The sequence below is a fragment of the Ahaetulla prasina genome, chromosome 5 (genome assembly GCF_028640845.1).
Source record: "Ahaetulla prasina isolate Xishuangbanna chromosome 5, ASM2864084v1, whole genome shotgun sequence".
In the NCBI taxonomy this organism is placed as follows: domain Eukaryota; kingdom Metazoa; phylum Chordata; class Lepidosauria; order Squamata; family Colubridae; genus Ahaetulla; species Ahaetulla prasina.
The window spans coordinates 109757866-109775324 of NC_080543.1; the positions used below are offsets into that span (position 1 = coordinate 109757866).

The window sequence follows — 17459 nt, forward strand, 5'->3', positions numbered from 1 at the left end:
TAGTAGAACCAAAAATGTTGGATAATTAAAAAAAGGATAGATTACAAAACAGAGTTAAAATGGAAACACATTTGACAGGCCAAGAGAATGCCCTTGGTAAAGCTTTCTACTGGAGTTACAAAAAAAGTTAATTAAAGTTTTAAAAATTAAAGAGGACATACAAATAATATAGCAGGATAATGATCTTGATGATTTTTTACTGGGTTTACAAAAGAGATTTGCCAAAGCCTCAAAGACATCTTTAGGATGGGAAAAAACAAAACTTAAGGTCAGAGCAGGATTGTCAAAAATAAAAGGAATATAAAGTTGGTTTGTTTAACCACAGTTAAAATAAAACATGTTTCTATTAAACTCTGGTAATTCTTTATGGACTGAAAAGTTCACGATTTAGGGATTTGCATATGGTAAGAAATGGCTTATAGGAAGAAGAGATATTTTCTTGTAACCCTATAGGGATTGATAGAGGGGGCACCGCATTGCTCCCATATAACACCCATCCTGCGCGGCCTGCACTGGCTGCCGGTAGCCTTCCGGGTGCAATTCAAGGTGCTGGTTACCACCTTTAAAGCGCTCCATGGCTTAGGACCGGGGTATTTGCGAGACCGCCTTCTGCTACCGATTGCCTCCCAATGACCTGTGCGCTCCCACACAGCGGGTCTCCTCAGGGTGCCGTCGACCAAACAATGTAGGTTGGCGGCCCCCAGGGGGAGGCCCTTCTCTGTGGCGGCACCAGCCCTTTGGAACGAGCTTCCTCCGGGGTTACGCCAACTCCGGGCCTTCAAACGTGAACTGAAGACCTTATTATGTCACCGAGCGGGACTAGCCTAAGACATATTTTAGCAAAATTTTAATGGGTTTTAATCGGTCTTCGACCGTTTTAGTGATTTGGCCAGTAAATATTTGTTTTTAATTGTTTTTAAATATTGTTATTTATTATATTTATATTGTATTGGTGTGGGTATTTTAATTTTGGCTGTAAACCGCCCTGAGTCCTTCGGGAGATGGTGTGGTATAGAAATGTAATTATAAATAAATAAAAATAAATAAAATAAATATATTTATACAGGTAGTGCTCAACTTACAACAATTCATTTAGTGACTATTCAAAGTTATGGCACTGAAAAAAGTGACATAACCATTTTTCACACTTATAACTAGCATTCCCATTGTCATGTGATCAAAATTCAGACACTTGGCAACTATTCATATTTATGACAGTTGCAGTATCCGGGGGTCATGTGATCACCTTTTGTGACCTTCTGACAAGCAGAGTCTATGGGTAAACCAGCTTAACTTAACAACTGTGCTACTAACTTAACAAGTGCAGTGTTTCACTTAACAGCTGTGGCAAGAAAGGTCCTAAAATGGGGCAAAACTCACTTAACAGCTTAGCAACAGAAATTTGGGGCTCAATTGTGGTTGTAAGCCGAGGACTACCTATACTTGTTATTATGATCGGAAGTCCTCTATCTATCTATCTATCTATCCATCCATCCATCCATCCATCCATCGCTTCACAGTACTTTACAGGCAGTCACAGAATGGATCCTAGATAAAAAGCATCCACGAAAGAGATCTAAAACAAGATGGATCAACGATATCAGCGAGTATTGTGGGCACAATTGGCAAAAGGAAGCTCAGGACCATATTGGTTGGAAATATGTGGAAGAGGCCTTCATCCTGCAGTGGATAGACAATGGCTAAAATAATGATGAAGTTGATAAAAAAGAAATTATGGCCAGGCAACAGAAAAAGGTCTTAACAGCAAGAACTATTCAACAGGAACACCAAATGCCTTGGAGGGTGATGGACTCTCCTTCATCCCAGTCTTTTTAATCAGAGGCTGGATGGCCATCTCTTGGGGTTAGGGTAAGGCAGTGCAGACCATTCCTGAACTGGCCAGGTAATCTGTGTAAGAAGCTACAGAGAGGAAATTCAACTAAGAAAACAAAACCACAAAACAGAGGACTCACCTTCTTTCCTGGATGAGTTCTTCTGCTGAAACAATCTGCTTGTTGAGCTTCTTTACTCGCTTGTAGTGAGAAAAGCACTCCTTATGGTCTTGGTCCAGTTTCAGACATTCCCGCACTTCACTTTGCACACAGGAAACAACAAGGGGGAGAGACAATTAGGTTGTGGGATCAAGATGCTGGTGTTAAAACAAACGGAGTTCAGTCCCTGCTCCTAGTCAGTTTGCAAAAGACCCCTTCCCCTCGGTTCACTTCCTCTGCTGAGAAATAGGGATACTAGCTAGCTGCAGTTCAGCAGATCGAATCTCACCAGGCTCAAGGTTGACTCAGCCTTCCATCCTTCCGAGGTGGGTAAAAATGAGGACCCAGATTGTTGGGGGCAATAGGCTGACTCTGTAAACCGCTTAGAGAAGACTGTAAAGCACTATGAAATGGTATACAAGTCTAAGTGCTATTGCTATTACTATATTAATCGCCCCTCCATCAGAGGTATGGAGAAATGCAACAAAATGTAAAGGCCTTCACATGCTGTGGCTGATTACATTTTTTATGTTAAAATATTAGTCATGGAGACTGGGAATTGCATTCTCCTGCTTGAAGATATCCAAGAAAAACTTCACCCACTGAAGGAATATATTCATCCACTCTAGAATGTTTATTAAAGGAATTTCAGAATATACAGCCTGGACAAGCTGCAAAATGAGGGCATTTATACAGAAGAATTAGTAATTTTTTCAATTCTTTAATATCAATACAAAATGCTAATTGTATATATAGTACATTGCCTGGAATCAATCATAGATATAAAATTATGAGCCCTTTTCATAGAGTTCAGTTGTTACATGTCCAGTATTACTTGCCATCATCTCTTGTACCCAGTTAATACACATACACACACACACGCACACACATGGAGCTTTTCTCTAGTATTAGCAGAAAAGAAACACAAAATCAACTGATATTCTTAAAAATAGTTAGCAGTAATCTCAAGTTATTCAGCCGTTCAGAGCCTTACTTGCAGTAATAAAATAGAATTTAATTAAATTTATGATTTTATAACTAAGTATATATGACTTTATGATTCATTATTATTTGAAGCATAGTCATTAACCTTTGTGGGTGGGCTATTGAAAAAAGGAACATATTTTGTTCATTTCTAGTTTTCCTTGAGTCAAGAATCAGACAGTTATCAATTTGGGCAGATGACATTCATTATATCACCAATCTCTTTCCATTTATAACTGTATGACTATAACTTGTTGCTGGCAATCCTTATGATTTATATTGATATATTGACCATCAATTGTGTTGTAAATGTTGTACCTTGATGAACGTATCTTTTCTTTTATGTACACTGAGAGCATATGCACCAAGACAAATTCCTTGTGTGTCCAATCACACTTGGCCAATAAAAATTCTATTCTATTCTATTCTATTCTATTCTATTCTATTCTATTCTATATTAGTCGCAATGGATTAATTCATTGATTTATTCATAATATTGTACCCTTTGCTTAGTTCTTTCCCTCTTGTAAACTACTGTTAGTAAAAGAAAAAAAAAAGGGTGGGGGGAATCTAAGTTTCCCTAAGAAAGGAATACTAAAATGCAGAGGGGGGAAGAGAAGCATAAATTCAGATTCTGATCGAACACACCAACTTTTTTTATAGTGCATCTTAGCTCTACTACAGTAATATAGTATAGTCCATCTTAAAAGCTGGCATAAGGGAATCGTATGGAGGTACACTGGACGCTTCTTTCTCCCCCAGGTCATTCTGGAAATTTTCTCTCCCATGGGGAAAAAAAGAGGAATTTGGAGACCTGGGTGAACTCCATATCCATGGTTCTCCTTCCTCCTTCAAATAACCTCTCCTTCATCTTGGCAAGGGCATCTTTCCATTCAGCGCAGGTTTTCTAAAATTCTAAAGATTTTTTGCTTCTCCCCACAGCATTTACCTTAGAGACATTTCGTGGTCCCCTAATCCATAGTATATTGTGCTGATTTTATAGAAAGCTTCAGTATTATCGCTCTTCAATTTGGCAGCAGCCTTCAAGTCACTGAGCGCCTTCCCAGGCTCCCCTTCCTTAATGTAGCTTTCAGCTCGAAGTTCCCGCATATCCGCATCCCAAACACAAACCTTGAGAAACCAGAAACGAAAGGAGATTTTAATCCTATTTGTACTTGTTCGAAAGGACCCTCCCACCTAAAACGAAGCAATAAGCCACACAATGCCATACATGCTTTAAGAATTGGATAACCATCTCTTCAATTGTCTACTGTTGACCTCATCCCATTCCTAAAAGGTCTGTAAAGGGTGTGCATAAATGCACCTGCTTGCCTACCGTCCCTGTCCTAATATTCCTTTTTACTTACTCTTTTCATGTATCCAAATTATGTTTATACTTTTACCTGTTATCTTATATATGATTGACAAATAAATAAAATAAAAATAAACAATTGGAGCAAAACATTCAACACAATTTTTTGGATTCCTCCAGAACGAATCTCCTTTTAACCAAGATTTGATCTTATCAGGTTAATCTAACCGAAACAATTTTTGGCAATTGTGTAGTTAGATTAATCTGGTAAAAAAAAACCTCGGTTAAAAGGAGACTCGCTCTGGAGGATTTCATGAACAAATTTATAAATTGTTGTGGCAAGAGTAAAGAAATAGCTTGCCACTGCCTTCTTCTAGGAGGTTTTTTCCAACTTCCCAATCCAGGCTACAATTCCAAGATACCCTAGGATTCTCTCATCTAATCAGGTATGCTTCAGGTCCAATTGTACAGTATTTAGCATTGAAAATCAGGCACAGCGCTGCCACTCAACTGAAACTTTGCCCAATGAGGGAAAATCTTCTAATTTACCAGCATCTGGTGAAAAAAATATACCTACCTGAATGTTGCCGTGACTCCAAAGTAACTTTTAATTAAAAATTAAAAATTAAAAAAATAATAACCATGCTTACATCTTGGTGTCAATTTCCAGTCTGGGACTTACTTCTAGAATTTTATCCAAGAGAGTGATAGCAGTGTTGTAATCTTTTTCGAGAAAGGCAGACTGTGCTTGGGAACGCAGACGCCGAGCCTCATCTGACTTCAACAGCTGAGCACGGGCTTCTCCTCCTTCTTTCTCACTGGGGTGAGACAGGAGCTACAAGTAATGAGCACACACGCACACCCCAATTACATGTTGAAATACAAATTCGAACACATCACCCTGTGTTTGACACCCATCGACAAACCCACAACAAAACAGAGCCAGGCTTTTCAATTCTTTAGCACAGAAAAATCAGAGCCTGGAAAAAATCATTTTCGATTATTGACTTGGAAATCCAGAACAGGAATGCAGGCAGTTCCCCAGTCACTTCAAAAGAAAATGGCTGCGTATGTCCAAACAGAACAGAAGAGAAAGACTGTGGCTCTAAACTGAATTCTCCCTCTGAAAATGTTGCACTTTGTTAACTGCCAGACTGTTATTTTCTGTTCCTTCTTCCTCCAAACTTCAGACAACTCACAACAAAGGCAGATGTTGACACATGTTCCCTATACAGGCAAATAGTCCGAGGGTTCAATACTCATGTCTGTGTATATTTAACCTCTCTTTCTCTCTCCACCCCCTCTCCCATCTATACTGTACATTCTCTTCCTGAGACAAATTACAGCAAGTAATTTCAGGGGAATAGGTGTATTCTGCAAAATCAGGGTGCTGAAGACAACAACCTGGGAGCCTTTCCCCAGGCTTCTCTCTCTCCTTTCCAAGTTCTGTCTGTACAACTTACGTCCCACTCTCAATCCATTCTCACCTAAGTCAAGGACTGAGCTGGACTGAGCTGGCTGCCAAAGGAGGATGTAGGGAAAGGGGAAGAGAAGAGAAGCATTAGAGCAGTGGTTCTCAACCTTTTTAGTGCTGCGACCCCTTTAATACAACTCCCCACGATGTGGCGACCCCTTTAATACAATTCCCCACGATATGGCGACCCCAACCGTAAAATTATTTTCGTTTTGAATTTATCGCGCCTGAAGCCGTATTGGCTAGCGATCTGAACTGCTTGCGATTGCCTTGAAGACGGAGGCATTAAAGCGGAGACTCCTCCCCTATTAAGTTTATCGCGCCTGAAGCCAGATTAGGCTAGCGATTGGGAGTGATTTCAGCTGGCTTGAGAGGGAGACATCAGAGCAAAGATTTCTCTCTTTTTTAATTCATCGTGCCTGAAACCGAATTCAGCTAGCGATGAATTAAAGAAGAGCCTGCAGCTGGCTTGTGGAGTCAACCATTGGAGCGCGATCCTTCGACTCACAAGTATACTTCCCATATTTCCGATGGTCTTAGGCGACCCCTGGCAAATTGTCATTCGACCCCCAAAGGGGTTCCGACCCACAGGTTGAGAACCACTGCATTAGAGGGTGAAACTTCCATTACAGGGCTACAGAAGGACCAAAGGCGAGGAGAGGGCTGGATTCTGAGGTGGTGCAGTGGCTAGGGTGCAGTACTGCAGGCTACTTCAGTTGACTGCTAGCTGCAGTTCGGCAGTTCAAATCTCACCAGGCTCAAGGTTGACTCAGCTTTCCATCCTTCCGAGGTGGGTAAAATGAGGACCCAGATTGTTGGGGGTAATATGCTGACCCTGTAAAGCGCTTAGAGAGGGCTGTAAAAGCACTTTGAAGCAGTATATAAGTGCTATTCTATTGTTATGGCAATTCTAAAGCAGCTACAGGTGGACCTCCCTTTGAAGTATAAGGCAGCCTCTCAAGCCCACCAAAAGTAAATCCCTCATTTTATTTTTTTTCAATGAAGGTGGAAAAGCCTACATTATCTGTTAAGTATAAATCCTATTTCATGAACTGAACTGAGTTTAATTAAGAATAAGTTAAAATTAAACCAAAGAAAATTTCCTTAGTTCTCACCCAATCACTTCTTTGTCCTGGCCCTCTACAATAGAGGTCTCCAACCTTGGCAACTTTAAGCCTGGAGGACTTCAACTCCCAGAATTCTGGGAGTTGAAGTCCGCCAGGCTTAAAGTTGCCAAGGTTGGTGACCACTGCTCTCCAATACCGTTTGTGGAAATGGAACTGTGCGTGCGCTTGCTAACAGCTTGCGTGAACCCTCCCCTGCCCCACCAGTCCGCAAAGCCAGAAACGTTGGAGAACTCTTAAACAGTCCATTGTGCTAGCAAAAGATGTCCATAAAGTTCTAAATGCCTACTACCAATTATTAAAGCTTTCACAAGAACAACGTAAGAGTTGCTCTCTTCATGTATAAAGGAACTTTACCAACAAACCAACAAGGGCCGCGGTGTGGCTCAGGCTGTAAGAAGCCTGTTATTAAACACAGCTGCTTGCAATTATTGCAAGTTCAAGTCCCACCAGGCCCAAGGTTAACTCAGCCTTCCATCCTTTATAAGGTAGGTAAAATGAGGACCCAGATTGTTGGGGGTGGGCAATAAGTTGACTTTGTATATAAAAATATAAATAGAATGAGACTATTGCCTTACACAATGTAAGCCGCCCTGAGTCTTCGGAGAAGGGCGGGATATAAATGTAAATTTAAAAAAAAAAAGCCCTCAAAACCCTTGTTAAAGGCCATACATGTAGACCAATTGCTGAGCACCCAAAATTCAATCATGTGACTGGAGAGGGCTGGGGTTGGGGAGCGGCATCAGAACTTCAAATCCAGCTTATAGCCAAATCTTGGCTTATGATGGATTTGTTAGGAAAGCTCATATGTACACTAAGGGATGATCTTGGGTTTGTTGAGCTTCTCACTTTATCAGGGACTGTCAGCAGAAGCACTTGAGGAACAACATCAGTATGAATGTTGAATATGACCTCTTCCTCTTCCCCCCTAAAAACAAACAAACAAACACAACCACCCCTGGATTCAAAATACTTTTGAATTATTGCTAGAAGCAAATGTTACAGAACAATGGAAAGAAATGAAAACACAAAAAATCTTATTGGCGGAGGAAAAGAAAACATTTTATTAAACATCTTTGAAGTTAACAAAACACAAGAGAAAGTTGTCACATAAAGTGCTCCATAAGCAGAAAACCCTAAACATTTCTGGACTGAAAACATTTTAACTAAGCTATTTGTGCTAACACTGGTCACTTAAAACATTTAGGGTGGGAAAGAAAGAATAAACCATGCCATTCAATTAAGCCCATTGCCTTCCTCTCCTGTTGGGACAGGAGTCCATGGGACAAGGGGGCAAGCGATCAAATTGCCCACCTACCAAGTCCTTCCCAAGCACCTCAGATAAGCAGATGTTGACGTTTGATGGTGTTAGAGGTATCATCACAAATTGTAAGCTGTCCCAAGTAAAGCTGCCTTTTGCAATTGACTGGAAATGTTTTTGTCAGCGCTGATATTGTTCAAGCAGTAATTTTTTTCAATTATGATTATTTTAGGTATAATATAAATATATAAATTATACAACATTTTATGTAACAAGTGTTTAAGTGATAAAATATAAAAATCATTATTGTTCATTTTTTCACTGGGGGGATGCAGTTTTAATAAAGCTAGTCCTCAAGGACAGACTTTGCTGGCCTCTAGTGGAAGAACACAAAATAGATTGAAGTTGTTTTTCAAATTTTGAGCTGTAATTCTTCATGGGAGCACCTGTTCTCCAGGTGATGGGATACAAGAGGGAAAAGCAACTAGAAACTCTTCTACTAGTCAGCTAGCAATTACTGTGAAGCTGACCCTCCCACCTCCACCCCTTTTTAAAAACCGACCCTGCACTGTTTTCCAGTCAGGCAGGGACTGCCCAGTCCATAGCAGGTCAATTGATCCATTTGAATTATGACTTCAATGTACAAAAGACCACAATGCAGGTCTGCTCTTTATTTTTCTATAAGGAAGGGAGCTGCTACAGACAATTCAGAAAACAAATAGAAAAATTCCCTCAGAAATATATTCAAAATAACTCTCTCCTAATGATTTATTTTTTAACATATTGTCACCTGGGAAGCTTAAGTAAATGGCTGGGTGCCCGTTTTCAAATCTCATCATTTCTTACTTCTGGAGGGTAATTTTATTTTTCTAAATAGTCTAATTGTACCTGAAAAATACTAAGCTGCAATTTAGCAAGTTATCATTCTAGTTTTTGCATTAAATATTTTACGTATCTTCTCACCATAGAAAAACCAAATAAGTTGCATAATATTTAACAAACATTAAATAGGCAATCAAAATAATCTGTTCTTTTTTTATTTCAAGACAGAACGAGCAGTCTTTAGCTTCCTAATATTTATTTTGAATTCTGAGCTCCAATAAGGGCAAGATCTGTAGAAGAACCATTTTGACTGTTTTATATTGAGGAATGTTGAGTACATACAAAATAATATTAGGCGTGAAAATATTGGTAATGCAAAAGAGAAGTATATAAAGATATAAAGGAGAAGTAAAAACAAACACAAAACCTAACCTGAACCTAATCTCTTTGTCAATTGTATGGATAATAAATACTTCTTTTCTAAATGCAAAACTATAAAGATGTGTTGTATGGAAACAGCACAACCTAGGCTGCATTAACAGAGGGATGGAATCAAAATCACGTGAAGGCCATGGTAAAACCAGTGGTGGGATTCAGCCAATTCGCACCACTTCGGGAGAACCGGCTGTTAACTTTCTGAGCAGTTTGGCAAACTGGTTGTTGGAAGAAATCATTAGGTCAAAGAACCGGTTGTTAAATTACTTGAATCCCATCACTGGGTAAAACCACACTTAGGATACTGCATCCGGTTTTGGTCACAATATAAAAAAGATGTTGAAACGCCGGAAAGAGTGCAAAGAAGAGCAACAAAGATGATTAGGGGCTGGAGGTTAAACTTAAACATATGAAGAATGTTTACAGGAATTGATGTCCAATTTAGTGAAAAGAAGCACTAGGGGAGACATGATAGCAATGTTTCAGTATTTGAGGGGCTGCCACAAAGAAGAGGGAGTCAAGCTATTCTCCAAAGCTCTAGAAAGCCTGACAAGAAACAATGGACAGAAACTAACCAAGAAGAGAAGCAACCTAGAACTAAGGAGAAATTTCCTAATGGTAAGAACAATTAATCAGTGGAATGGCTTGCCTTCAGAAGTTGTGGGTGTTCTTTCCATCACTGGAGGATTTTAAGAAGAGACTGAACCGCCATTTGCCTGAAATGGTATAAGGCTCTGCTGCTCAAGCAATGGGTTGTACTAAAAGACTTCCAAAGTCCCTTCCAACTCTGTTATTTGAATCCATTTTCTTGTCTCTGTGAAACCGGTTGTGTATTTGGAACTGCAAAAAGGCACTCCCCTTGTGTAGGGAAGATATAAGGTGTTTTCTTCTTTTTTTAGCTTTTCCTGCTTCCAGTCAGCTATGAAATGTCCCAATGGCACACCCACTGGCACTCTCTGGCATTCATATTTTCTAAGTATACTCTGGTGCAGAAAAGGACTCAGGTTTAGGCCATTTCAATATTAAAAGGAAATTAAAGATGGAGGACAGTAGCACTGTTTATATGGTCCTAATTTCTCGCTGATTCTAGTGCTACTCAAATTCCAAACCAAACCAAACCATCACCCTAGAGCTGTGATGGCGAACCTATGGCATGTGTAGCTATATCAGTGGGCACGTGAGCTCAGCTCCAGTGCGGATGCATGCGCTGGCAAGCTGATTTTCGGCCTTGGGCTGATCAGAAGTAGGGAAACAGGCTGTTTCTTGCCTCCAGAGGGCCTGGGTGGTGGTGGGAAAGGCCTGTTTTTCTCTCTCACCTGGCTCCAGAGCCTCTCTATGAATCTGGGGAGGGGAAAAACTGCCTTTCCCCCCCCCCCGGCCCCCTGGAGGCCAGAAACGGTCCGTTTGCCAACTTCCAGTTGCATAGGAAGTGATGTTTTTTTGCTGTCCCCAGCCTCCAGAGTCTCTCTAGGAGTCTCTGGAGGCTGGGGACAGCAAAAAAGTCATTTCCTGTCCAACCGGAAGTGTGTAAATGGGCTGTGTCTGGCCTCTGGAGGGCCTCTGGGGGAATGGCAAAGGCCATTTTTGCCCTCTCTACACTCAATAGAGAGTCTCTGGAGTCAGGTCAGAAAGAAAAACAGGCCTACCAGGTCATCACGTGCCAAGAATGGGTGGGTGGGTGTTGCGCACGCATGCATGGGTGCATAGAATTATGGGTATGGGCACGCTTGTGTTCGACCCCCACCGCCCCTTTCTCCTGGCACGCAATGGCAAAAAGGTTAGCTATCACTCCCCTAGAGTGATACTACGGTGACTACAATGCTCAATTCTTTTATCATAGCTGCTACTTCAATTTTGCCTTGAGAAAGCACTTCACTTACCACGCCTTCAAAATCTTCTACAGCTTCATCCAACTTTCCCTGCTTAAGCAGCAGATGGCCTCTTTGTAGTCGTGCCTTTAAAAAAGTAGTAGAAAAACAACCACTATGATTAGAATGCCTGATTAATACTAGGGAATTCCAAAGCATAACTGTTAAAGGAAGTCTATAAATGGTCCAGATCTTCCTGCCTTCAGTAGCTCATGGGACTTGAGGGACAAATAGACAGATTGGTATAGCTCCTTAGAAATTAATACTATAAATGGAAATTTGGGATAAGCAAAAAAGTACATTCTACGTAAACTACATTAAGTAAAATCCTGGAGATTTTAGACATTATCGTACCTTCCCTGACTTATAATGTTTATGGCTTCTACACTTTCTAGTTATATATTTTAGCAATAAGATTTCAAAGTATTTATTAGACTCATTTGCAGCCCATTTTACATATATCATTATATCAAAACTGTATCATTGTAAAATGCAGGCACAATTTAATTATTTTCTTTTAAACTGAAAGAATTTTCAAGTGAATGCATCATGTACATGGTTACTTTGAAATTCCCTCAAATTACAGTCTTATTGAAAGAGCAAAATAAATTTCAAAATCATTACTACTGAGAGAAAAAGATATTTCTGGTTAGACACCTAAGGAGTCAAAAAAGTCAATATGGCAGTTACAGCTACATGATCAAAGTCTTGCTTCATTTTTTTCTTGCATTGTAGCCACTATCCTGATTTTTTAAACTATATGCACACAAAAATGCTTGTGATGAATCTACTTTGGTTTCAACACACAACAAAGGTAAATTATTGTATGCTAGTCTAAAAAAATCTAGATCACAATTTGAATCTTAGATAAGATCCAAATTTAAAAATATAACTCTTGGCAACAAAATTACTAAATATTGATATAAAATGCAGTATCTCCAGAACTTTCCAATTTTCAAAAGTGTTACTTTGTTATTCAAAATATAAATCAGCATTATGTTTCTAAAAATATACATCTTGCAAGCACTAGAAATATTATAATTATTGTTGATATAATGGCATCAGGATATATAGTGCTGTTGTATATTGCATTATAATGAGGAAAGGCTACTTAAAAATCTAAAAAGGATTTAAGAATCCCTCGGCACATACTTTCAGCAATTTGCAGCTATGCCAAAAACTTCATCCCCCAATCTTCAAGGGTATTAATACTCCTCAAAGTAATCAGAGCAAATTCACATGCCGAATTAGTACTATGAAAATCCTGTCTCCCCAGCTAGAATTTCAGCCTATATTTAATCTCCCCAAGTTGTATGATAATTGAGGTTTCCTGTTAGATTACACACCACTTACTAAAAAAGAAAAGAGACAGACTCCCCTTTAAAAGGCAACAGAAAAATGAAGACCAAAAGCCATTTCCAGCCACCCCGAAGGAATCTTTAGAAAGTACTGCTTACCGATGTAAAATCTTGCTTTAATTCGACTACCCTGCTTAAATCACGAATGGCAGCTTTTGATTTGCCCATGGCTAGATATACTGTGGCTCTTCGATAATAAGCAAGGTAGTTATCGGTGTCTCCTTCTGCAAGAAAAAAAAAGTAGCAATCAGAACATTGCCTTAAGTCAACCAAAGCTTTGGAGAAGGGAGCAAGCAACAAGGAGGAATACAATTAGTGTGTGTGTGTGTGTGTGTGTGACATTGCATATAACTCAAGAGTTCCAGCAATGTAGGCCCTGTAATGAAATTTTAACAGCAGTAGGCATAGAACATCTATTGAATCCCAGTCTGCTTAAAGGCTTTACAGAAGTGGGTATTTAAGGAAGTTGAGCCCCAACGTGCTACAGCTTCTAATCTCTAACTACAGACTCACATGTGTGAAAAATTATTTTACAATTTGGTTGTTTAGATTCTACATCTTTCTCTTGTGGAAGACCAAATAATTGATCAGTAATGGAACATCCTTTTCGCCATCCGTGCTAATAAGACTTTAACATGTACCTGGCAGAAACATACCAGCCTTTTCACTTAATTCCTGTTTGAGAAGTTAGAATATTTTGGACCTGTGAATCAAGTATAAAAACATTCATTCAGCAATTAGAATTCTCACCAAGAATAAGTTTCTTAACCCCTAATTTTAATCTCATACGTATTATCTAGGCCAGAGGGAGCAAAAACCATATATTTAGAAGGGAAGCTCAGCGGTCTTTAGGTACCTACCTATGGCAGCATGGAAATGCGACAAAGCATCTGCCAGCTGCCCAGCTGCCAGCAGCTTTTTTCCCAATTCAAGCTGCTTTTCTACTTCTGCATTTATGCCACATTGTACTCCTGAAGGAAGAGAGGGGGAAAAAACACAGATCAGTTTTTTTCTTTTCTGCATTTCTCAGAAAATGGAAATCAAAGATAACCAATATCTCTAATACCACCAATAGATGAAATCAGGCCTATGTGGCTAGAAAATATGCCCTTCCTCTGGATTCATGCTATATCTACCTCTGCTTGTGAGCATCCTGAGGTTTCTTTCAGCTCTCTCCACATCTTGGTCTCTCCTCCCAGGCTTACAAGTCATATAGTCAATAGGTAGAATCAACATACAAGGAAGCTACAATAACCTATCTTGTCCCCCAGGGACCCAATCATCCTGGCACTTGGTTACCTCAGTGGTCCAAGCCCTTCTAGGGAAAGAACAGCCAGGGCTACTTGCCATCCTGAGATTAGGCCAAAGCCACCATATTGAAAAGTGGCAGGGTGGACAAAAACCAGGAAAAGCTCTCTCAGGGAAAAGAACCAAGTCGTTAATGGAACAAAACGACAAAAGTTGGGCCTGAGCACATGGAAAGCCCCTCCCCACCAACACTGGGAGATAAAAAGAGGTCCTGAAGCCAGTCCAGTCTTTCTGAATTGTTTTTGGATCCCATACTTGGTGGTTTCCGTCCTTCTGGCTAGCGCCTGACTGCCTAGTAGTGGATGCTGGGTAAGTGTGTGTGTGTGTGTGTAAGAGCAAAAATATATCAGGAAAAGATTGCTGATATTTTAAATTCACTGGGTCTCTGTGTACTTTAAAGCAGGGGTCCCCAACCTTGGCAACTTTAAGCCTGGTGGACTTCAACTCCCAGAATTCTCCAGCCAGCTTTGCTGGCTGGGGTATTCTGGGAGTTGAAGTCCACCAGGCTTAAAGTTGCCAAGGTTGGGGACCCCTGCTTTAAAGAACCGTTTGTGCCTTACTGTTCAGTGATTTGGGATTGAGTGTGGCAATTTTCCAGGCCTGTATGTGTATGAGTGAGTGACCATAAGCTGAACCTGAGAACACACTTGTGTTACACCACCCATCATCAGGGTCAAAGATCACAAACCCCTAAGGGTCAGAAAGACACCCCCTTTTTAGGCCCAGGGAAGATCCCTGGTTGAGTAACGCCAGAGCCCAGCAATAAGGGTCAAGCTAACAGTAGCCTCAAAGCTGTCAGAAAACCCTAAAAAGCACACCATCATCCCCAAACCCAGCACTACCTGAGCATGTCCCACAATCTCACACAGAGTTCCTAGGCATCTCCAATGCTTCCACGGGGCTGAGGAATACCAGCCTCTCCAACCTATTCACTTCATCAATTAATACTTTAATATGCATAGAAATAAAGCCTATCAATAAAGGTTGCATTACTGTAACAATAATGATCTATTACATTATTGCTGCTTACGTTAATTATAATCAATCAATCAAATGGAAGGGATGATTTGCATATATCAATAAAGAAGACTTGTGATCTTATTCCTCTTTGGTATAGCAATACCCATTGGGACTACTATATTGGTCAATAAATCAATTTATGCTTCAACCTATACTGTACATGTCTGGACTCTAATATGCATGCACATATACACAACCCCTCTGGATTCCATATATGGGCATCACACACTTGTTCAACTAACCAATGACAATGAATTACTCTTCATAGAACCAATACAACAACCAAAGCTTCAACTTTAGTCCCTACACAATGCTTAACAATAGAATTTCCACAGACCTCAGTACTCTCTCCATTCCTTTTTAACATCTACATGAAGCCAATGGGTGAGATCATCCATCACCACAGGTTGAGGTATCTGCAGTATGCTGATGATACTCAACTCTATATTTCTATCCCTAGTGACCCAAGCTATTGCTTGCCCTCCCATAGTACCTGGAGGCTGTGGTTGGATGGGGGACAACAGGCTTCGACTGAATGCAGGCAAAACCAAATGGCTTTGAGTGCATGGAGTCCCAAAATCCATGTCAATCTTTAGTTCTAGATGGGGTGGGACTAGTCCAGATGGAACAGGTCTTCAACTTGGGGTCCTCCTGGACTGGTGACCCTTGCTCAAAGAGCAGGTGGTAGTTACAGCTAGGACAGCCTCTGCACAACTACAAGTTGTGCACCAGTTGTGGCCTCTTCTGGATCGGGAGTCCCTGCGCTCAGTCATTCAAGGCCTAGTTACCTCATTGTTGGACTATTGCAATGCACTCAGTATGGGGCTACCCTTGAAGAGCATTCAGAAGCTACATCTGGCACAGAGTGCAGTGGTGCAGGCAGCCTCAAGGGTGGCCCTTAGATTACTACTGCTCTGTGAGCTGCCCTGACTGCTGGTTTGCTTCCTGGTGCAATTCCAGTGATTAATTAGTTTTAAAGACTTTCATGATGTGCGTCCAGGCTACTTGAAGGATCGTCCCATCCAGGGTGAAATCTAGCAGGTTCTGACAGGTTCTGGAGAACTGGTAGCGGAAATTTTGAGTAGTTCGGAGAACTGGCAAATACCACCTCTGGCTGACCCCAAAGTGGGGTGGGAATGGAGATTTTGCAATATCCTTCCCCTGCCATGCCCACCAAGCCATGCCCACAGAAACAGTAGTAAAAACATTTGGATTTCACTACTGGCCTCATCTCAGTGGGATTGGCCCGCTCCACCTATGTCACCATGTTTGCGGGCTCCATCGACCATGGTAGTTTGGCTGGCGGGGTCAAGGAAAAGACCTCTCTCTGCTGTTGCGCCTGATCTTTGGAACAACTTACCCTCCCCCTAGAATGAGGACAGCTCCTATCCTCCTTACCTTCTATAAGAACAAACCACCTGGCTCTACAAGTTGACTTGGGGCTCCAATGGAGAGGTTTCACATTGGCGTTAGTTCATAGATTAATAACAGATACTAACCCCGCTTTTCATCATACTCCCTCCCTCTCCATCTTTTTAACTAGGTTGATTTTTAAAATAGTCTTGTATTTGAATTATTAGACTTTATAGTTCTATCTTTTGATATTGTAAGACACTCAGAGTTAGTGTGGGGTAAAATGGATGATGGCTAATAAATTTTACAAATAAATAAATGACTCCATCTGGCAGTAATGCTGTCTATCCCACATTTTTCTAGTTTACCAAGAGATAGGTTGTGATCTACTTTGTCAAATGCCTTATTGAATGTGTACTGTATTTTGCTGGTCCACTAAATGGTTGATTATTTCGGAAACTTGGGGAGATTTCAGCAAAACAGAAAACGGGCATTTACCAGTTCATGGGCTAAATTCCTAAACACAATTCATACAAAGTAAAAGCCATTGGTTAAATGAGCACAGCTTGCATACAAGCTACAAGATTTTAATTTTAGAATAATGGTCCCAGGACTATGCCTGCAAATGCCAACTTTCTAAGAACCACCTACAGCTCCATGAGAACAGAGACTACCATTAGAATATTTTGAGCTTTTCCTGTAAGGATACCATCTCCCTTGCGGATAGATATTTCTCCCCCCCACCTTCATGAACCTTTTCAACATCATTAATTTGATCCCACCCACCAAAAGCAGAAAACTGTACCATTATACCAATGCTTTTTCAACCTTGGCAACTTGAAGAGGTGTGACGGCTTCCACTCCCGGAATTCCCCCAGCCAGCTAATATCTAATATTTAATTTTAATACTTAAATATTAAATTTTAATTAAAGATTTAATCTCTAGTTTAGATATTTTAGCTAGGAATATGTGGCTGGGGAATGAAGTCCACACACTTTCAAAGGTTGAGAAACGCTTGTTTCTTTCCAGAAGAGTTTCACTGTAACCCTCTCTACAAGGAAGGCTGTAACTTAATAATAATAATAGTAACAACAGAGTTGGAAGGGACCTTGGAGGTCTTCTAGTCCAACCCCCTGCCCAGGCAGGAA

General features: G+C 40.5%; 1 protein-coding gene across 2 annotated transcripts in view; it reads right to left on the reverse strand.

Moving 5' to 3' along the window:
- The window catches only part of DNAJC3 (DnaJ heat shock protein family (Hsp40) member C3), a 32308-nt gene that overhangs the window by 14443 nt on the left and 406 nt on the right, over nt 1-17459 (reverse strand). Inside the window, exons 2-8 of one of the 2 annotated variants that reach the window (XM_058185237.1) lie at nt 13490-13600; nt 13271-13332; nt 12729-12853; nt 11284-11358; nt 4970-5122; nt 3925-4106; nt 1974-2093 (exon numbers count right to left, since the gene is read on the reverse strand). In XM_058185237.1, the coding sequence (XP_058041220.1) occupies nt 1974-2093; nt 3925-4106; nt 4970-5122; nt 11284-11358; nt 12729-12853; nt 13271-13283 (668 nt within the window). In that variant the 5' untranslated portion in view covers nt 13284-13332; nt 13490-13600. The remainder of the gene's footprint in view (nt 1-1973; nt 2094-3924; nt 4107-4969; nt 5123-11283; nt 11359-12728; nt 12854-13270; nt 13333-13489; nt 13601-17459) is intronic. The other variant, XM_058185235.1, reaches the window with a different exon arrangement.